This window comes from Bombina bombina, chromosome 1 (genome assembly GCF_027579735.1).
Source record: "Bombina bombina isolate aBomBom1 chromosome 1, aBomBom1.pri, whole genome shotgun sequence".
Lineage (NCBI taxonomy): Eukaryota > Metazoa > Chordata > Amphibia > Anura > Bombinatoridae > Bombina > Bombina bombina.
The window spans coordinates 22863948-22887020 of record NC_069499.1 but is presented as its reverse complement, the minus strand read 5'-3'; the positions used below and the strand labels follow the sequence as shown (position 1 = coordinate 22887020).

At 40.4% G+C, this 23073-nt stretch overlaps 1 protein-coding gene across 1 annotated transcript in view; it reads left to right on the top strand.

Annotated features, from left to right (window-relative positions):
• Positions 1–23073, top strand: part of BRF1 (BRF1 RNA polymerase III transcription initiation factor subunit) — a 687556-nt gene that overhangs the window by 97090 nt on the left and 567393 nt on the right. The window contains exon 2 of the mRNA XM_053697273.1: positions 4914–5063. Within this exon, the coding sequence (XP_053553248.1) occupies positions 4946–5063 (118 nt within the window). The 5' untranslated portion in view covers positions 4914–4945. The remainder of the gene's footprint in view (positions 1–4913; positions 5064–23073) is intronic.

Here is a 23073-nt window from a genome sequence, read left to right as displayed (position 1 = left end):
CTCAAAATTCTAAACAAATTTCTCAGAGTCCCATCCTTCAAGATGGAGACCATTCGGACAATTTTACCAATGATCCAGGAGGGTCAATATATGACCACCGTGGATTTGGAAGATGCGTATCTTCACATTCCTATCCACAAAGATCATCACCATTTCCTCAGGTTCGCCTTCCTGGACAAGCATTACCAGTTTGTGTCCCTTCCTTTCGGGTTGGCCACAGCTCCCAGAATTTTCACAAAGGTGCTAGGGTCCCTTCTGGCAGTTCTAAGGCCGCGGGGCATAGCAGTGGCGCCCTATCTGGACGATATCTTGATTCAGGCATCAACTTACCAGCTAGCCAAATCTCACACAGACATCGTGTTGGCTTTTCTAAGATCTCATGGGTGTAAGGTGAACATAAAGAATAGTTCACTTGTCCCTCTCACAAGAGTTCCATTCCTAGGAACTCTGATAGACTCGGTAGACATGAAAATTTTTCTGACGGAGGTCAGAAAATCAAAGATTTTAACCACTTGCCGAGCACTTCATTCCATTCCTCGGCCGTCAGTGGCTCAGTGTATGGAGGTAATCGGACTAATGGTAGCGGCAATGGACATCGTTCCGTTTGCTCGCTTGCATCTCAGACCACTGCAACTATGCATGCTCAGACAGTGGAATGGGGATTATGCAAATTTATCTCTTCAGATAAATGTGGATCAAGACCAGAGACTCTCTTCTTTGGTGGTTGTCACAGGATCATCTGTCCCAGGGAATGTGTTTCCACAGGCCAGCATGGGTCATAGTGACGACGGACGCCAGCCTCTTGGGCTGGGGTGCAGTCTGGAATTCCCTGAAGGCGCAGGGTGTGTGGACTCAGGAGGAGGCTCTCCTTATAATAAATATTCTAGAACTGAGAGCAATGTTCAACGCACTTCAGGCGTGGCCTCAGCTGGCTTCGGCCAAATTCATAAGATTCCAGTCGGACAATATCACGACTGTAGCATATATCAATCATCAAGGGGGAACAAAGAGTTCTCTAACGATGATAGAGGTTCCAAAATCATTCAATGGGCAGGGACTCACTCTTGCCATCTATCAGCAATCTATATCCCAGGCGTGGAGAACTGGGAAACGGATTTTCTCAGTCGTCAGACTTTTCATCCGGGGGAGTGGGAGCTCCATCCGGAGGTGTTTGCACAATTGATTCATCAATGGGGCACACCAGAATTGGATCCTGATGGCATCTCGTCAGAATGCCAAACTTCCTTGTTACGGGTCCAGATCAAGGGATCCTCAAGCAGTACTGATAGATGCTCTAGCAGTACCGTGGTCATTCAACCTGACTTATGTGTTTCCTCCTTTTCCTCTCCTTCCTCGTCTGATTGCCAGAATCAAACAGGAGAGGGCTTCGGTAATTTTAATAGCACCTGCGTGGCCACGCAGGACTTGGTATGCAGATATGGTGGAAATGTCATCTCTGCCACCGTGCAAACTGCCACTGAGACAGGACCTTCTCATTCAGGGTCCGTTCCAACATCCAAATCTAGTTTCTCTGCGGCTGACTGCATGGAGATTGAACGCTTGATTTTATCTAAGCGGGGATTCTCTGAGTCAGTCATAGATACCTTGATTCAGGCTCGAAAGCCTGTCACTAGGAAAATTTATCATAAGATATGGCGTAAATATCTTTATTGGTGTGAATCCAAAGGCTACTCATGGAGTAAGATCAGGATTCCTAGGATTTTGTCCTTTCTCCAAGAAGGATTGGAGAAGGGGTTATCAGCTAGTTCCTTAAAGGGACAAATTTCTGCTTTGTCAATCTTACTGCACAAGCGTCTGGCAGATGTCCCAGACGTTCAGTCATTTTGTCAGGCTTTGGTTAGAATTAAGCCTGTGTTTAAACCTGTTGCTACGCCGTGGAGTTTGAATTTAGTTCTTAAAGTTCTTCAAGGGGTTCCGTTTGAACCTACGCATTCCATTGATATTAAACTTCTATCTTGGAAAGTTCTGTTTTTAGTTGCTATCTCTTCTGCTCGAAGAGTTTCTGAGCTATCTGCATTACAATGCGACTCGCGTTATCTTATATTCCATTCTGATAAGGTGGTTTTGGGTACCAAACCTGGATTCCTTCCTAAGGTTGTTTCTAATAAGAATATTAATCAGGAAATTGTTGTTCCTTCTCTGTGTCCTAACCCTTCTTCTAAGAAGGAGCGTCTATTACATAATTTGGACGTGGTTCATGCCTTGAAGTTTTACTTGCAAGCGATCAAGGATTTCCGTCAAACATCTTCTCTGTTTGTTGTCTATTCTGGAAAGCGTAGAGGTCAAAACGCTATGGCTACCTTTCTTTTTGGCTGAAAAGCATCATCCATTTGGCATACGAGACTGCTGGACAGCAGCCTCCTGAAAGGATTACAGCTCATTCTACTAGAGCGGTGGCTTCCACATGGGCTTTTAAAAACAATGCTTCTGTTGAACAGATTTGTAAGGCTGCGACTTGGTCTTCCCTTCATACCTTTTCCAAATTTTACAAATTTGATACTTTTGCTTCTTCGGAGGCTATTTTTGGGAGAAAAGTTCTTCAAGCAGTGGTGCCTTCTGTTTAGGTATCTGTCTTGTCCCTCCCGTTCAACTGAGAGCGATATTCAACACGCTCCAGGCATGGCCTCAGCTAGCGGCGGCCAAATTCATCAGATTTCAGTCGGACAACATCACGACTGTAGCATACATCAATCATCAGGGAGGAACAAAGAGTTCCTTAGCGATGAAGGAAGTAACCAAGATAATCAGGTGGGCGGAGGATCACTCTTGCCATCTATCTGCAATTCACATCCCAGGAGTAGACAACTGGGAAGCGGATTTCCTAAGTCGTCAGACTTTTCACCCGGGGGAGTGGGAACTCCACCCGGAGGTTTTTGCTCAGCTGACCCAGCTATGGGGCATTCCAGAGTTGGATCTGATGGCGTCCCGTCAGAACACCAAACTTCCTCTTTACGGATCCAGGTCCAGGGACCCCAAGGCGGCATTGATAGATGCTCTAGTAGCGCCTTGGTCCTTCAATCTGGCTTATGTCTTTCCACCGTTTCCCCTTCTCCCTCGGCTGGTAGCCAGAATCAAACAGGAGAAGGCCTCGGTAATTCTGATAGCGCCTGCGTGGCCACGCAGGACTTGGTATGCAGACCTAGTGGACATGTCATCTGTCCCACCATGGACACTGCCAATGAGGCAGGATCTTCTAATACAGGTCCGTTCAAGCATCCAAATCTAGTTTCTCTGCAGCTGACTGCTTGGAGATTGAACGCTTAATTCTATCCAAGCGTGGGTTCTCTGAATCAGTCATAGATACTCTGATCCAAGCTAGAAAGCCTGTCACCAGGAAAATTTACCATAAGATATGGTGGAAATATCTTTGTTGGTGTGAATCCAAGGGTTACTTGTGGAGTAAGATTAGGATTCCAAGAATATTGTCTTTTCTCCAAGAAGGATTGGAGAAAGGTTTGTCAGCTAGTTCCTTAAAGGGACAGATATCCGCTCTGTCTATCCATTTACACAAGCGTCTGGCTGAAGTACCAGATGTTCAAGCGTTTGCACAGGCTTTAGTCAGAATCAAGCCTGTCTATAAACCTGTGGCTCCTCCATGGAGTCTAAATTTAGTTCTTTCAGTTCTTCAAGGGGTTCCGTTTGAACCTTTACATTCCATAGATATTAAGTTGTTATCTTGGAAAGTTTTGTTTTTGGTAGCTATCTCTTCTGATCGAAGAGTTTCAGAATTGTCTGCTTTGCAGTGTTATTCACCCTATCTGGTGTTCCATGCAGATAAGGTAGTTTTGCGTACCAAACCTGGTTTTCTTCCTAAAGTTGTTTCTAATAAGAACATTAACCAGGAAATCATTGTTCCTTCCCTGTGTCCTAATCCAGTTTCTAAGAAGGAACGACTTTTACACAATCTTGATGTGGTTCGTGCTTTGAAATTCTATTTACAAGCAACTAAGGATTTCAGACAAACATCATCTTTGTTTGTCTTCTATTCCGGTAAGAGGAGAGGTCAGAAAGCGACTGCTACCTCTCTTTCCTTCTGGTTGAAAAGCATCATCCGATTGGCTTATGAGACTGCTGGGCAGCAGCCTCCTGAACGAATTACAGCTCATTCCACCAGAGCTGTGGCTTCCACTTGGGCTTTCAAGAATGAGGCTTCTGTTGAACAGATTTGTAAGGCAGCAACTTGGTCTTCACTGCATACTTTTGCCAAATTTTACAAATTCGATACTTTTGCTTCTTCGGAGGCTATTTTTGGGAGAAAGGTTTTGCATGCAGTGGTGCCTTCCGTTTAGGTTACCTGTCTTGTTCCCTCCCTTCATCCGTGTCCTAAAGCTTTGGTATTGGTATCCCACAAGTAAGGATGAATCCGTGGACTGGATACACCTTGCAAGAGAAAACAGAATTTATGCTTACCTGATAAATTACTTTCTCTTGCGGTGTATCCAGTCCACGGCCCGCCCTGGCAATTAATTCAGGTTAAATTTTTTTGTTTAAACTACAGTCACCACTGCACCCTATGGTTTCTCCTTTTTCTCCTAACCGTCGGTCGAATGACTGGGGGACGGAGCCAGAGGGGGAGCTATATGGACAGCTCTGCTGTGTGCTCTCTTTGCCACTTCCTGTAGGGAATGAGAATTTCCCACAAGTAAGGATGAATCCGTGGACTGGATACACCGCAAGAGAGTAATTTTTCAGGTAAGCATAAATTCTGTTTTTTGTCTTCTATGTCACTGTAAAATAAAGGAAACACTTTGATGAACTGTGAGTGCTGACGTCTTCCTTTTGGATTCCTTTCTATCTATCTATCTATCTATCTATCTATCTATCTATCTATCTATATAGTATGTGTGTATATATGTGTAATGATTTATTGCCTTTCCTTGTTGACCTTTCAGATCCCTGCTTGTACATTCCTCGATTTGCTCACATGTTGGAGTTTGGAGATAAAAACCATGAAGTATCGATGACAGCGCTAAGGCTGGTACAGAGAATGAAGAGAGACTGGATGCACACAGGGCGCCGGCCGTCAGGACTCTGCGGAGCAGGTACATTTAATATCTTCTTAGCATTTTGTATGTCATTATCAACGTGATGATTCCTCATTAAACCCATCTATACTTTATATAACCTTCATATGTGATGATTCTTCCTCGCTAGCCCGTTTAGGTTCCTGATACTTCAAGGGACAGGAAACCCACAATTTTTATTTCATGATTCAGGTAGAGAATATAATTTCCTTCCATAAAGCAGGTAGAGTCCATGACTTCATTCCTTACCGTTGGGAAAAACAACACCTGGCCACCAGGAGGAGGCAAAGACACCCCAGCCAAAGGCTTAAATATCCCTGCCACTTCCCCTTTCCCCCAGTCATTCTTTGCCTTTCGTCACTATAGGAGGTGGCAGAGAAGTGTCATAAGATTTTGGATAGTCCTGTAATGGGTATGTTCCCTTCAAGAAAGGACTCCGGTTTTAAGTAATCATCTCAACCTCTCAGTGAGAGTATTGATGAAATTTATAGTCTGGAGATGCGGGGAAAGTTTTTCTGCGAACCCATCCAGACTGTCGCCTAACAATTCCTGAGCAATCCGTGTTGACGAGTTTTACTGCTTGCTGTTTCACACTCAAGTCCATGTTAGAAGCGTCGCTGCAAGACTGTCACACTTTGAGAGGCTGTGCCTAGTACACAGCATGGCTCCTGGAGGGTAAGACCGTTTTATATATACACTTTTCTTTCATGTAATTGGCAAGAGTCCATGAGCTAGTGACGTATGGGATATACATTCCTACCAGGAGGGGGAAAAGTTTTCCAAACCTCATAATGCCTATAAATACATTTCCCACCACATCCACAATGGAGGTGGTGTAGTAAGTTTGTGCTTCATTTTTATGCTTTCTTCTATGATTAGCGCTTCTAAGCATTCTGAAGCCCAATTCCTCTGAGTACAGTGTTTGTCAGAGGGATGTGAAGAGAGTTTCGCCTATTGATTTTATGGTTTTCCTCACGGGAAATCTTTTTAAGGGTTCTCTGTTATTGGTCGTAGGGATTCTACCTCCTACCTCCCTTTTCAGATCAACGATTTACTCTTATTTACCATTACCTCTGCTGATAGTTTTCAGTACTGGTTTGGCTATCTGCTATATGTGGATGGGTGTTTTTCGGTAGTATGTATCATTGCTTAAGACACTCTCAGCTATGGTTTAGCACTTTATGTATTAATATAAAGTTTTAAAAATATGTATTTTACTTATATTTGCCATGAGACAGGTCTATGTTTATTTCCCTTTGCAGTCCAGCAGTTTCAGTATAGGAATCAAGTTTGGGAAGTTTATTTAAACTTTTTTTCTTACCTGGGGTCTCAGTCTTTTTTCTAATTTGACTTGTTTTTTAATTTTTTTTGCGGGCAATTCTAGGCTTGCGAGGACGCAAAATGTTGGTATTTATTGCGTCATTCTTGGCGCAAAATATTTTTGCCGCGAATTTCGTAATTTCCTGCGTCTTTGTTGACACTAGTTTTGGCGCGAAGTTGTGTTTGTTATGACGCGAGTTGCGTCAGTTCCTGGTGTTGGTTTTGCGGCAAAATTGTTTTTAACTTCCTTTTGTGTAAGACGTCATTCTTGGCGCCAAATTTTTTTTATTTTACCCCTCTTCCTCTACTGTTCGCTGTTTTCATGATTTTTGAAAGCTATTATGCCTGCTTTAAAAAAAAAAAAAAAAAATACAGTTTGGTTAAAAATTCTCCTTATTTTTCATTTGAACATTTTTTGTCCTTTAAGGACATTTTGTTATTTTAAGCTTTTAGAAGCCTCATCCTCCTATTAACTATGTTATTAATCCTTTTTAAATTTGGATTTTAAGATTTTATTTTGCTCCTGAGGTTTTTTCCTATTCAATATACTATGTGTAATATATTCTAGAGAATGGTTATCCTGATTCCCTTTTGGGACTGTACTACTATTTCTATCGATATTGGTACTTATTTTTAGGATTCTTTAGAGTTTGAATATAACCTTAGTAGAGCATATTCACATACTGTTTATATTTTTAGCTCAGCTTTATCTGTGGCTGTTTTCTCACCCTTTTGAGAACTATTATCATAAGCAGTTTCAGATTCTCAAGTATATAACTCTGTTTATTTACTTCATATGTATTCATTTTGTTATGTTTACTATATCTATTATTATGGTTTCAAATGTATTTTATTATATCTATCTTGTTAGGATAATAATTTGTTTGATTTCTATTATCTCCACCATTTATGGAGGTTTAGAGTTTTTTCTGCCCTACTGTAGTCCGGTAATGTAGATCAGTTGGTGAATGTCTTGACTACAAACGCTTGTTCTAGATCCAAGGGTTATAGTTTCATATCCCGGCAGAGTTAATACAGCCCTTCGACCTTTTGTGGTCAATTTACTGTGTACAATTTATTTGAGTAATAATAACTATTTTTATCAGCTGCTGATTTGGTTAACTCAGAGTGCAAGCACTGAAAAAAGCGTTTTTTTTTTTTTATCCTTCTGGGACAAAAACGCTATATAATATAGAATTTAGAATGAGACCTTCTAGGGAAGATTCTTTCTTTCTTAGTACACTCTGTGAATTTTTTTCAGGAGTGATTATGCCAGTTCTTTAGCAGGAACATCGTTTGGGTTTCTATTCAATTCTGTTCTTTGTCCTAAAGAAGAAAAGTTTATTCAGTCCAATCTTGGATCTGAAAACATTATATTGTTTTGTAAGAGTCTCAACTTTCAAGTTGGCAACTATAAAGACTATTATGCCTTTTGTTCAGCAAGGTCATTTCATGTCCACTTAATTTTACAGGATGTTTATCCTCATATTTTATTTCATTCAGACCACTTTTGGTTTCTGAGATTCTCTTTTTTAGATAAGCTTTACCAATTTGTCACTTTTCCATTTGTTCTAGTGACAGCTTTATGAATCTTTTCAAATGTTCTTGGTGCCGTTCTTTCTGTATTTAGACAGTAGAGTATTGTGGTGCTTCCTTATTTGGATGGTATCATGGTATTAGATTAAACTTTTCTTTTATTACAATACAATTTCTCATGAATCAACTAGTTTTGTTTCTTCAAGACATGGTTTGAGGATTTAATCTACCTAAGAGTTTTGTGATTCCTCAGACAAGGGTCACCGTTTTTTGGGTTTCTAGATGGATCAGTGTTCATGACTTTGTCTTTATTGGACAACTGCTTGCAGTCTAGAACATTCCTTTCAGTGGCTATGTGCATGGAAGTTTTAGGTCTCATAACTGCAGCATCGGACGTGGTTCCTTTAGCTTGTTTTTCATCTGAGACCTCTTTAGCTTTGAATACTGAATCAGTGATGCAGGGATTGTTTTAAGATATCACAGTTGATATTCTTAAATTCCAACACTCAACTCTCTCTGATTTGGTGATTAGATTATCATAGTTTTTTTCAGGGGGCCTCCTTTTGTTCGTCCTTCCTGGATTGTATTATTATTGGATACAAGTCTTACAGTTTGGGGAGCTGTTTGAGGGTCTCTGACAGCACAAGGGGTTTGGAAACCTCAAGAGGCGAGATTACCAATCGATATTTTAGAACTCTGTGCTATTTTCAGAGCTCTTTCAGGCTTGGTCTTTTTTATGAGAATTTTTCATTTTGCTTTCAGACAGACAATATCACAGCTGTGGCATATGTCAATCATCAATAGGGACTTGCAGTTCCTTAGCAATTAAGAAGTATCTTGGATACGTTCTTAGGTGGAATTCATCTGTCTAATCTCTACAATTCATATCTCAGGTTTAGACATTTGGAAGGTGGATTATCTCAGCCGTCAGACTTTATGTCCGGGAGAGTGGTATCTTTATACAGATGTGTTTTCTCAGTTTCCAAGGTACCTTTTCAGGTCCAGGGATCCTCAGGTGGAGATGGTGGATGTATTAGCAGTGTCTTGGTTTTGCAACCTGGCTACATGTTTCCGCCTCTGTTTTTTTCTTCCAAGGGTTCCAACAGTCTCATGTGTTTCTGATAGCATCAACATGGCCTCACAGGTTTGGTATGTGGATCTTGTCCGGATGTCCAGTCGCCATCCTTGGCTGCTTTCTCTTTGGCCAGCCCTCTTGTTTCAAGGGCTATTTTTCCATCGGGATCTCAGATTACTAATTTGTAGGTATGGAAATTGATTATTGTTTAGTCATAGTGGTTTCTCCGACTGTTTTTTTTTTTTCACTATGTTGCAGGCTTATAAGTCTGTTTCAAGGAACGTGTGATCAAGTTTGGAAAACCTATATTTTATGGTGTTCTTTTCAGAAATTCTCTTGGCATTCTTTTAAAATTCCAAAGATTTTACAGTTTCTTCAGGATGGTTTGGATTAAGTTTGTCTGCAAAATTTTTGAAGGGAAAAATCTCTGTTCTTTATGTTTATTTCTTAGAAAGATTGCTTAACTTCCTGATATTCACTGTTTTGTTCAGGCTCTGGTTTGTATCAAACCTGTTAAGTTATTAATTTCTCCTTTTTGGAGTCTTAATTAGGTTTAAGGATTTTGTAGGCTTTCTTTTGAGCTTAAATTTTCTTTGAGGATTATTTACTTTCTTGGAAAGTGTTGTTTCTCTTGGCTATCTCTTCTGCTAGAAAAGTTTCTGATTTATCAGCCCTCTCCTGTGTGTCTCCTTATCTGATTTTTCATCTAGATAAGTTGTTTTATTTTTTCTCTTCCTAAGGTTGTGAATTTGAACAACATTAGTAGAGAAATTGTTGTTTCTTCTTTGTGTCCCAATCCTAAATACAGGTATACCCCGCTCATACAGCGGGTTAGGGACCGGAGCCCCGCTGTAAAGTGAAAACCGACTTAAAGTGAGTCAATGCATTTTTTACTTGTTTTTCACTTGCCATTGTGTTTACAAGCTTAAAAACATGTTTGAAATAACATATATAGGTGTGCAATAGTGCTAAGTTTAGTTTAATAACAACAAAAGACAGTACACTACTGTATTCAGTTATGCAGACAGTAGAAAGGGATACATATACTGTATACAGGTACTGTACAGTACAACATGTAGTACAATACAGTGGTATGTGCTTTATTGCTTATCTTTGCTTATGATTCATCATCTGAGTTTTCAATGCAAATCAGTTTTGAAGGTGGAGAACTTGACAAAGATTCATCAGGTCTTGATGTTGAAGGTGATGATGATGGCTGTGGGACTTTATTAAAATATGATAGCAAAGAAGTTTGCTTCATGGACTGACGCTTCCTTTCTCGAAGTATTTCTTTATAACATGCAATTCCATTTGACACAATTTTATTAACTGAAGAACTTCTTTCAAAATTGCCATCAATCTGCTCCAAACCTGCCAAACCCGTTTCAATTAAATTGACATATTCCTCTAATTCTTTTGTTGGCATTTCCCTAATGCAAACTGGGTCTTCATCAGTAGAACCATCAGTTTCAAGAAACAGTCTTCTTTGCTCTTCAATCATAATCAAATCTTCATCTGTCAATGGCTGGTCATGAGATGCAAGCAATTCTGTAACATCTTCAGGCTCCACTTCTAGTTCCAGTTGTCTAGCCATGTCCACAACGCTAGCATTGACTTCCTCTACCGAAGTCTCAAGGCCGGGAACATCATCCATAAAGGTGGGGATAAGCTTTTTCCACACACGTCTCAATGCTGATTCTGAAACTTCATTCCAGGAATCTCTAATTGCTTTAATAGCATCTAGAATTGTAAATCCTTTCCAGAAGGCTTTTAATTTGTTCTGTGTAGCACCATCAGATGCATCGCTATCTAAGGCAGTTATAGCAGCAGTAAATGTCTTCTTCAAATAATATGCTTTGAAGGTTGCAATCACTCCCTGATCCATAGGCTGAAGAATAGATGTGGTGTTTGCAGGCAAGAAAACAACTTGAATCTCATTGTACATTTCCATTAATGCTCGTGGGTGAGAAGGTGCATTGTCAGTAAGCATTAAAATTTTAAAAGGAATTTTTTTTTCCTTGCAGTAGGCTTCAACTGTGGGTTTAAAATAATCTGTAAACCATGTTGTAAATAGACTTGCAGTCATCCAGGCTTTAGTGTTTGATTTGTAGTAAACAGGCAGGCTAGATTTAGCATAGTTTTTCAGAGCCCTGGGATTCTCAGAATGGTAGATCATCATAGGCTTCAGCTTCAAATCACCAGCTGCATTAGCACCTAAAAGCAGTGTTAGTCGATCCTTTGCAGCTTTGAATCCTGGCATTAACTTTTCCTCCTTTGCAATGAATGTCCTAGATGGCATTTTTTTCCAGAAAAGGCCGGTTTCATCAACATTAAATATTTGCTGTGTGGTGTAACCACCATCTTCTATAATTTTAGCCAGCTCTTCTGGAAAAGCCTCTGCAGATTCAACATCTGCACTAGCTGCTTCCCCTTGCACTTTAATGTTGTGCAGATGACTTCTTTCCTTAAACCTGTTAAACCAACCTCTGCTAGCTTCAAAATTTTCATCTTTAGCACTCTCACCTCTATCAGTCTTCATTGCATTAAACAAGGATAGTGCCTTGCTTTGAATAATGGCTTGGCTTAAAGGAACATTGTGGCTGGTTTGATCTTCTATCCAAACCACTAGCAGCTTCTCCATTTCAGCAATAAGGTTGTCTCTCTTGCGAATCACTTTTGTGTGCACTGGAGTAGCACTTTTTACTTCTTTTAAGTATTTTTCTTTAGCGTTCACCACTGTGCTAACTGTTGTGCGAGCCAAACCTAACTTGCGGCCTATATCTGAGATGGACATGCCTTGCTCACTCATCTTTATCATTTCCAACTTTTGATTCAATGTAAGAGGCTTACGGATCCTCTTTTTTTCATCACCTGGAGCCAGGGCCATTGTAGAAATGTAGAAATAAAATAAAGACTAAAATACAAAACAGAGATGATACTGGGAGTGAATTTTTAAATTACTGTATGAAAAAAAAACATGAAAAAAAAAGATTGTCTGCTCCTATTGCAATGATTGGTTTTACCTTTGTGCTTACCTTGAATAGTACAGGTAATAATCTCATATGCCTCCTTCATCTCATACAGTCTATACAGTACCATACCATAACCTAATGTACAGTACTCTACTGTACCTGTACTGTATGACAGATCCTTATTTTATGTGGAGATCTCAAACCATGCCAAACAATACTGTACAGTACTAAAGTAGGTTATGTTTTATGGTATGGTACTGTATATGAGATGGAGGCATATGAAATGCTTACCTGTACTATTCAAGGTAAGCACAAAGGTATTATGACAATAATACTGTATACAGCATATACTGGTACTTGTACTGTACCTTTATTGGCCAAAAAATACTGCTTATGAAGAACTAGACTTGTGTGTACGGTACAATTACTGTATGGATTTAACAAATAATCCTGTACAGTACTGTACCTTTAATTGTACAAAAAATACTGTAATGCTTATGAAGACCGGTATACTGTACTGGACTTACCAAATTACAGTATCTGGTACAGTACAATACTGTACTGCACAGTTTTAGCAACCCTAAAGTCTTCCCAACGCACTCTGTAAAACCGCATGCAATTTTTCTCCTTACTCCTTGTCTAAGTCCTGAGCTGTGCCGCGCTGAGAAACTACTTCCGGGTTTGCGGCGGCGACGTATTAGCGAAACGACGTAAAGCGAATCGACGTAAAGCGGGGTATACCTGTAATTCTCAGAGTTCTTTACATCCTTTGGATGTGGTAAGAGCTTTATAATTCTATATCGAGGTTACTAGTTTTTCAGAAGACTTCTAGTCTATTTGTTGTTTTCTGGTTCCAGAAAAGGTTAGTAAGCCTATGCAATTTCTTTGGCATCCTGGTTAAAACTTTTAGAGGCAGGGCAGGCTCCGCCTCAGAGATTTACAGCTCATTCTACTAAGTTCAGTCGCCATTTCTTGGGCTTTTTCAGAATGAAGCTTCGGTTGATAAATTTGCAAAGCAGTAATTTGGTCTTCTTTGCATACTTTTATTGTTTTTACTATTTTGATGTATTTTGCTCTTCTGAAGCAGTCTTTGGTAGAAAAGTTCTTCAGGCAGCTGTCTCAGTTGATTCTACTGCTTTTGATTTGTTTTTTAAGGAAAACTTAATTATTGTGTGGCTTTAATTTCTCAGTGTAAATAGCTGTTGTTATTCTATCCCTCCCTCTCTAGTGACTCGTCTGTGGACTTCAACATCTTGGGTATTTCTATCCCATACGTCACTAGCTCATGGACTCTTGCCAATTACATGAAAGAAAACATAATTTATGTAAGAACTTACCTGATAAATTCATTTCTTTCATATTGGCAAGAGTCCACGAGGCCCACCCTTTTTATGGTGGTTATGTTTTTTTTTTATAAAAGCACAATTATATTTCCAGTTCCTCTTTTTGTATGTTTTTTTTTTTTTTTACTCCTTTTATCACCTCACTACACTATTCGTTAAACTGAGTTGTGGGTGTGGTGGGAGGTGTATTTACAGGCATTATGAGGTTTGGGAAACTTTGCCCCCTCCTGGTAGGAATGTATATCCCATACGTTACTAGCTCATGGACTCAAGAAATTAATTTATCAGGTAAGTTCAGGTTTTACTTTCATTTTTGAGTGTTGTGCTGTTCATAATAGCTTAGCGCCTTTTTCTTAGCAAGAGAAGTCTTGTCCTACGCTTTACATGACCGGGTCTTTTCATATCCTACGATCCTGCTGCGGACATCAGTCCTAAGGAGAGCGTTTTCACCGTTAGCTGTCTGGGTCTAGGAGGTGGTGACTGCCCCAGCCATTGGGATTATAAAGGTGCCGTTTTTTTAATAAAAACGTTTACTTTTTATCTGTCTTTCTGTGAATATATCTTAACTTTGGAGGACTCTGATACTACATTAGAAGGTTCTGCTCCTTCTGTACTGATTAATAATTCCTGTTTTATATTGTGAGGAGGCTGCAGTTTGCCCACCTGCTCAATTTTGTTCTATTTGCCTAAGCACTGTACTAAAGTCTAAGAAGGAAGACAAGCCTGCTAATACTCATAGCGCTATTAGCCCTTCTGAGCCATCTACCTCTCAGGAATCTGCGTCCCAAGAGATTACTACCCTTTCTACACTATCCGCTCCACATGCAGTTCCCTGCGACTCAACTAATCCTCTATCTGGAGAGGGCTTTTTTCAGGCGGACTTTACCGCACAGTTACAATCGTCGAAGTCTGCGGCCCTGAGTGCCTTACCTCCCTCTAGCAAATGTAAGAGAAAGGTTAAACATAGTTCTCCTGACCTAGAGTCATCTAAATATTTGTCGGATTTAACTACTATGTCCCAGCTATCCGAGGATGAGTTAACCTCTGTAGCTTCAGAGGGTGAACTTTCTGAGTCGGCGACTTCAGTTTCTAAACCTCCTTCAGCGGAGGAACCCTCCTTTAGATTTAAAAGCTCTGAGAATTGCTAACTCCTTCATCTGTGATGTGACTATGCAGATTATTTGCATAAATGCAACGGCTTCTGGCTTTGCGGTCCTAGCCCTCCGGGCTCTCTGGTTGAAGTCTTTTTGGTCTGCGGATATGACTTTTAAATCCACACTCCTTTCTCTTTATTTCAAGGGGAAGATTTTATTCGGTCCAGGACTAGACTCCATTATTTCTACAGTTACCGGAGGGAAAGGTGCCTCCCTACCGCAGGATACGAAAAATAGGACTAAGGGACGCTAATTCTCTAATGTTGGTTCCTTTCATTCTGACAAATCACAATGACAGCAATCCTCATCTAAGTCCGAGCAGCCCAAGAGTACTTGGAAGCCGGCTTAGTCCTGGAATAAGTCCAAACAGACCAAGAAGCCCGCCGAGAACAAATTGTCATGAAGGGGCAGCCCCTGATCCGAGATCGAATCGAGTAGGGGCAGACTGTCTATTTTTTTCAGACGTCTGGTTCCAGGATGTACAGGATGCTTAGGTCCTGGAGGTTGTATCTCAAGGATACAGGATATGATTCAAGACTCATCTCCAGTCTGTCTACAAGACCAGAAAAGAGGGCTGCCTTCTTAGGTTGCATACAGGATCTCTCTTGTCTAGAAGTAATTGTCCCGGTACCTACAGCAGAAAGAGGTTTGGGGTTTTATTCAAAGCTTTTCGTGGTTCTAAAGAAGGAGTGAACTTTTCGTCCAATTCTGGACTTAAAGTGCCTAAACAAGTTTCTGAGTGTTCCCTCTTTCAAGATGGAGACAATACGGTCAATCCTTCCTCTGTTTCAGGAAGGACAGTTTATGACCACCATAGACCTGAAGGATGCATACCTTCACGTTCTGATACACAGGGAACATTTTCAGTTCGTGAGGTTTGCCTTTCTGGACCAGCACTTCCAGTTCATAGCTCTTCTATTGGGCCTAGGTACTAGTCCAAAGATATTTTCAAAGGTTCTGGGGGCTCTTCTAGCCATTGCCAGAACACAAGGTATTGCAGTAGCGCCTTACCTGGACGATATCTTGGTGCAGGCACCTTCTTTTCGTCTAGCGAAGAACATTCAGAGTCCCTTCTCAATCTTCTTCGATCACATGGATGGAAGATAAACTTAGAAAAAATTTCTCTTACTCCAAGTACAAGGGTGAATTTCCTGGGGACAATAATAGACTCCATATCCATGAGAATATTCCTCACAGATCAGAGACGTTGCAAGCTAACTACTGCATGTCTTGCCTTCCAGCCCTCCTTGAGACCCTCAGTGACTCAGTGTATGGAGGTGATCGGACTCATGGTGTCCTGTATGGACATCATTCCTTTTGCCAGATTCTATCTCAGACCCTTACAACTATGAATGCTGAGACAATGGAACGGCAACCTTTCAGATCTGTCTCAACAGATTGTGCTGGACAACCTGTCGAGAGATTCGCTCTTTTGGTGGCTCTGTCCAGATCATCTGGCCCAAGGCACATGCTTCTTGAGATCTTCCTGGGAGATTGTGACTACGGATGTAAGCCTTTCCGGCTGGGGAGCAGTTTGGGGTACCAAGAAGGCACAAGGACTGTGGACTCAGGAGGAGTCCTCCCTTCCTATCAATATATTGCAACTCCGGACAATCTTCAATGCCTTGAAGGCTTGGCCCCTTCTGGGTTCATCCCAGTTTATCAGATTCCAGTCAGACAATATAACCTTGGTTGCCTACATTAAACATCAGGAGGAAACGAGAAGTTCCTTGGTGATGAGAGAAGTATCTCAGATACTAGAGTGGGCGGAGACTCACAGATGTACGCTGTCAGCGCTTCACATTCCGGGTGTGGAAAACTGGGAACCAGACTTCCTCAGTAGGCAATCCTTTCACCCGGGGGAATGGTGTCTCCACCCGAGGTGTTTGCAGAGATATGCAGCGAGTGGGGGACGCCGGAGATAGATCTCATGGCATCCCGCCTCAATACCAAGCTACCCAGGTACCGGTCGAGGTCAAGGGATCCTCAGGCGGAATTGATAGATGCCCTATCAGTACTATGGAGGTTCAGACTTGTATATCTTTTTCCTCCATTACCGCTTCTCCGTCGTGTGGTGGCTCGGCTCACATTAAGCAGGAGCGAGCATCAGCGATTCTGATTGCTCCATCGTGGCCGCAAATGACGTGGTTTGCGGATCTGGTGGGGATGTCCTCATCTCCTCAGTGGAGGTTACCTTGTCGCAGAGATCTGCTGATACAGGGTCCCTTCGTTCATCAAAATCTAGATTCTCTGAGGCTGACTGTGTGGAGATTGAACTCTTAGTCTTAGCCAAGAGAGGATTCTCTGACAGTGTTATCGACACTCTGGTTCAAGCTCGTAAGCCAGTTACTCGTCGTATCTACCAAAAAGTGTGGAGGACTTGCTTGTTCTGGTGTGAAGAGTGTGGCTTTTCCTGGCATAAAGTTAAGGTTGCCAGAATTGTATCTTTTCTCCAGGATGGACTGGAGAAGGGCCTATCTGCTAGTTCCCTGAAGGGACAGATATCGGCCCTGTCGGTGTTTACACAAGAGATTGGCTGAGCTTCTGGATGTGCAGTCCTTTGTTAAGGCTCTGACTAGGATCAGACCTGTGTTTAGATCTGGGGCTCTGCTTTGGAGTTTTCAATCTTGTTCTTAGTGTTTTGCAGCAGGCTCCGTTTGAGCCTATGCATACTGTTGACATTAAATTGTTATCTTGGATGGTTCTTTTTTTGCTGGCTATTGCCTCTGCGCGCAGAGTTTCTGAGATTTCTGCTTTACAATGTGATCCCCTTATCTTGTTTTCCATGCTGATAAGGCTGTTTTACGTACTAGATTAGGGTTCCTCCTTAACGTGGTGATGGATCGTAACATTAATCAAGAAATTGTAGTTCCTTCCTTGTGTCCTAATCCTTCTTCAGCGAAGGAACGCTTGCTTCACAATCTGGATGTGGTTCGTGCCTTGAAGTTCTATCTTCAGGTTACTAAGGAATTCAGACAATCTTCCTCTTTGTTGTCATCTATACAGGGAAGCGTAAGGGGCAGAAGGCTACTACGACTTCCCTATCTTTCTGGTTGAGGAGTGTCATCCGCTTAGCTTATGAGACAGCAGGACGACAGCCTCCTGAGAGGCTAACGACTCATTCCACTAGAGCAGTGGATTTCTCCTGGGCCTTTAAGAACAAGGCCTCTATGGATCAGATTTGTAAGGCGGCTACCTGGTCCTCCTTACATCCTTTTTCTAAATTTTACAAGTATGATGTTTTTGCTTCGGCTGAAGCAGCTTTCAGGAGAAAAGTTTTGCAGGCTTTGGTGCCCTCAGAATAGGGTCCAGCTCTTTTTTCTGTTCCCTCCCGTTATTCCTTCAGTGTCCTCTGGAGCTTGGGTATAGTTTTCCCAACAGTAAGAAATAAAGTTGTGGACTCTCCCTGCCAGGAAGGAAAGGAATTTATCTGGTAAGCATAAATTATGTTTTTAAACAACTTTCTAGTTTACCTCTATTTAATTTGCTTCATTATTTTGGTATCTTTTGTTGATGAAGCAGCAATGCATTACTGGGAGCTAGTTAACACATTGGGTGAGCCAATAACATGAGCTATATATGTGCAGCCACCTATCAGCGGGTCCTGAGTCTACCTAGGTTTCCTTTTAAAAAAGAATACCAAGAGAACAAAACAAATTAAAGTAAATTGGAAAGTTGTTTAAAATGACAATCTCTATCTGAATCATGAATGAAAATAATTTGAGTTTAATGTCCCTTTAAGTATTTTTCTACTGAAGAACATTCAGATTTTTATGTATAGTTCAGCGCTATAAAGGGAACTTGTTGGGTGCCGCTCTATAAGGGGATAAAGAGGCATGCAAGACAAAAAACAGTCTTTCCAATCTACTTCTGTGATCAAATTTCCATTTTTTTTTTTTTTTATTGTAACTACTCTACTAGAGCTCAGGAGCGTGCACGTGCCATTCAGATGTTACAAGACCGGTTTAAAGAGACAACTAAGTCAGAATTAAACTATTATACAACTTTCAAATTTAGTTTAATCATCAAATTTGCGGTGTTCTCTTTTTGTATTATTTGTTGAAAGCTAAACCTAGATAGGTTCATATGCTAATTTCTAGGTCCTTGAAGGCTGCCTCTTATCTCAGTTTATTTTGTCCATTTTTACAGCTAGGCAGCACTATTTAATGTGTGCCATATAGATAACATTGAGCACACTCCCATGGAGTTATTTATAAGTCAGCACTGGCTACATGCAAGTCTGTCAAAATATCTGAAATAAGGGGGCAGTCTACAGAGGTTTAGATACAAGGTAATCACAGAGGTAAAAAGTGTATTAATATAACTGAGATAAGGGGCAGTCTGCAGAGGCTTAGATACAAGGTAATCACAGAGGTAAAAAGTGTATTAATATAACTGAGATAAGGGGCAGTCTGCAGAGGCTTAGATACAAGCTAATCACAGAGGTAAAAAGTGTATTAATATAACTGAGATAAGGGTCAGTCCGCAGAGGCTTAGATACAAGGTAATCACAGAGGTAAAAAGTATATTAATATAACTGAGATAAGAGGGCAGTCTACAGAGGTTTAGATACAAGGTAACCACAGAGGTAAAAAGTGTATTAATATAACTGAGATAAGGGGCAGTCTACAGAGGCTTAGATACAAGGTAATTACAGAGGTAAAAAGTATATCAATATAACTGAGATAAGGGGCAGTCTGCAGAGGCTTAGATACAAGGTAATCACAGAGGTAAAAAGTATATTAACATAACTGTGATAAGGGGGCAGTCTGCAGAGGTTTAGATACAAGGTAATCACAGAGGTAAAATGTATATTAATATAACTGAGATACGGAGCAGTCTGCAGAGGCTTACAGGGTAATCACAGAGGTAATAAGTATATTAATATAACTGAGATAAGGGGCAGTCTGCAGAGGCTTAGATACAAGGTAACCACAGAGGTTAAAAGTGTATTAATATAACTTAGATAAGGGGCAGTCTGCAGAGGTTTAGATACAAGGTAATCACAGAGGTAAAATGTATATTAATATAACTGAGATACGAAGCAGTCTGCAGAGGCTTACAGGGTAATCAGAGGTAATAAGTATATTAATATAACTTAGATAAGGGGCAGTCTGCAGAGGCTTAGATACAGGGTAATCACAGAGGTAAAATGTATATTAATATAACTGAGATAAGGAGCAGTCTGCAGAGGCTTATATACAAGGTAATCACAGAGGTAAAAAGTGTATTAATATAACTAAGATAAGCAGCAGTCTGCAGAGGCTTAGATACAAGGTAATCACAGAGGAAAAAGTGTATGAATATAACTGAGATAAGGAGCAGTCTGCAGAGGCTTAGATACAAGGTAATTAAAGAGGTAAAACGTGTATTAATATAACTGAGATAAGGGGCAGTCTGCAGAGGCTTAGATACAAGGTAATCACAGAGGTAAAACGTATATTAATATAACTGAGATAAGGGAGCAGCCTGCAGAGGCTGAGATACAGGGTAATCACAGAGGTAAAAAGTATATTATTATAACTGAGATAAGGGGGCAGTCTGCAGAGGCTTAGATACAAGGTAATCACAGTGGTAAAAAGTGTATAAATATAACTGAGATAAGGGGACAGTATGCAGAGGCTTAGATACAAGATAATCACAGAGGAAAAAAAGTGTATGAATATAACTGAGATAAGGGGCAGTCTGCAGAGGCTTAAATACAAGGTAATCACAGAGGTAAAAATTGTATTAATATAACTGAGATAAGGGGCATTCTGCAGAGGCTTAGATACAAGGTAATCACAGAGGTAAAAAGTATATTAATATAACTGAGATAAGGAGCAGTCTGCAGAGGCTTAGATGCAAGGTAATTACAGAGGTAAAAAGTGTATTAATATAACAGTGTTGGTTATTGCAAAACTTGGTTATGGGTAATAAAGGCATTATCTGTCTTTTAAAACAATAACATTTTCTGTCCCTTTAAGGTGTTGTTTTTTATGTAGCTGAGCTAATTGTCATTAGGTATTGTGTACGGTGTGTATCTGACCAGCACAATAACTTCGTGCTATGCTAATCTACATTAATCCTCAGTGCTACCTAGCAATATGACTATTTATTTATTGTGCGTTGTGGATGTGATTTCAGTTTACTATATTGTCAGAAACAGCATCTGCAAATGAATTGTGGTTTTCAGAGAACATAATTGCTTCACTAATATGAAAAGCATCATTGAGTACTGTGTGTTTTCTGTAAATGTTTTCCATCACTCTCTAATGGTAAAGACCGGAAATATACAAAGCGTTAAACGTTGAACATTATTCATTATGCATGAGCCACATTACTGCATGTTGTGAACACAAGGGTTGCTATCATTCGTTCCTAGCGCTGCAACTCTGGCAGTATGCTCCATAGGGACCCCTGTAACTAATGACTGATCAGGTACTTAGTACTTGTGTACATTGCAGCTGTGGTTTGTAAGAAACTTGTTCTGGCTGCAGATTTCTGCATCTGTCTTGAGTTTTATGTGTTTTTTTCTTCCACTTTTGTCCTGTATATTATCCTTAAAAAGGGACAGGAAACACACAAAAATAATTTTCTTCTTAATTACTTTTGGGAAATAAGAACCTGGCCACCAGGAGGAGGCAAAAACACCCCAGCCAAAGGCTTAAATACCTCGCCCACTTTCCTCATCCCCCAGTCATTCTTTGCCTTTTGTCACAGGAAGTTGGCAGAGAAGAGTCAGAAGTTCAGTTTAATCTCTTATGGTAGTACTCTTCGCTATGGGACTGGAGTTTTAAGTAATCCTGTCATCCTCTCAGTGAGAGCATGGATTAAAGTTAGAGTCCGGAGATGCGGGAAGAGTTTTCCTGCAAAACCATCCCAACTCATATTAACAGCTCCTTGGTCAGAAGCTAGGCTACTATCTGTCACACTTAAAAATAAAGTAACAAAAAATAAGGAATCTTAGGTCCCTATAGGAGGAACTAGCACTAATGATGGTGTATCTAAATGGATATATACACACACTCTTATTAATAATATCACAACAATAGCAAGGAACTCCTTGTAAGCGATACACATACTCTCACTGATAATATCACAACAATAGCCAGGTACTCCTGGTGAGTAATATGCCTAATAAGCAATAAGCCACATAATGCTATAAATAGCGTATAATCCACATGTAAAGTTTGTAATAATAAAATAAGTAACAAATGATAAAAAAACAAATGAAAAAATGAGGTCAATATGACTATAAATCAGTTATGATGATATATTAATCATACAAAACCAGACCATTAGTGTCTCAATGTATTTGGTCAGGCCAAAGGATACTCTTTATATGATGATAAGGGTCTTTAGTAGTGGTGGGACTTGCATGACGTCCGTTCAAAGCAGGCAGCACTCTAACTTCACCATAGGTGATGAGGCAATTCTATATAAAACACAGGCAAGGAAAGAGGCGCCGTATGTGTGAATCGATAAAACCAACTGCGAAAAACACACAGGAGACATAGTGTACTCGCATTGTATGACGGCACCCTCTTGTGCCAATAGGAGCAAGCTGTTTTTTTACATCAGACCAGCCAGCTCGTCAAGGCAGTGTATCGGATACAACGATGTGATGACCCCCAGATGGATGACAGGTCACAAGCGATATTCCACTTTCAAAGTTAGAGAGGTTGTAGCCAAGGATGCACAAGGTAGGCTATACCAAAACCTCCCAGAGTAGCGTAGTAGAATGCACACAGCATTGAGAGTTCTAAAAAACGTTTTATTTGTTTAATTAAACAATATATAAAACATAATTAAAAACAACTCATGCTGTAATTATGCATAAGTACAAATATGCAAAGCGTTTCTCGGAACAAACCGTTTCATCAGGCATAAAAACATGGTATAAGATTGACCCTTATATAGGGCTACGCTCCCTCAACTTGATATGTAACAACCCTCCCCCTTCAATTAGCACACAGGCTCACCTTTCAGTTAGCATACAGGCCAATCAGAGCACCCTTTGTCTCATTAGTACATGTTGTCACACCTGTATCTCATATTCCGCTAGATAGTAAAATGCTTATAATGCTTATGTTAGCATTTTGTTGATGTGGCCCTAAGTTTCAATAATAACATATAACCACAATCAACACCCCTATAATGCAGCTAACAGGCAATGATGAATACTCTTGTCACGTTTGTCTATTCATCATTGCCTGTTAGCTGCATTATAGGGGTGCATTCCTTTCCTGTGTTTTATATATCTGTCAACCTTAAAGGGTTGTGTTCCTGTTCCACGGCGTAGATTCCAGTAAGATTGTTTCATTTTATTTTGATATGAGAATGTAATGTTAACGAAATAAGGTAGGGTCCCAGTGGGACTCCTTTTATCTTAATAAGGAATCATGGGTTAATATCTCCTGAGGGGGGTTATTGAAAAAGGGGGACTTTAATCATTTTGTTATATGGTTCTGCGACAGAGAGAGTCTAGCTCATGGGTTGTCTGGTTCACAGGAGGTGGTGAGTGTCCCAGCCATTGGGGGTGTAAAAAGGGGGCCAGTTGGTTTTTGTCATTTTTGTAATCCCAAGATTATGGAGGTTTCTGATATTTTAGACATGGATGTCTCCGATACGGAGAATGCTTCTTGT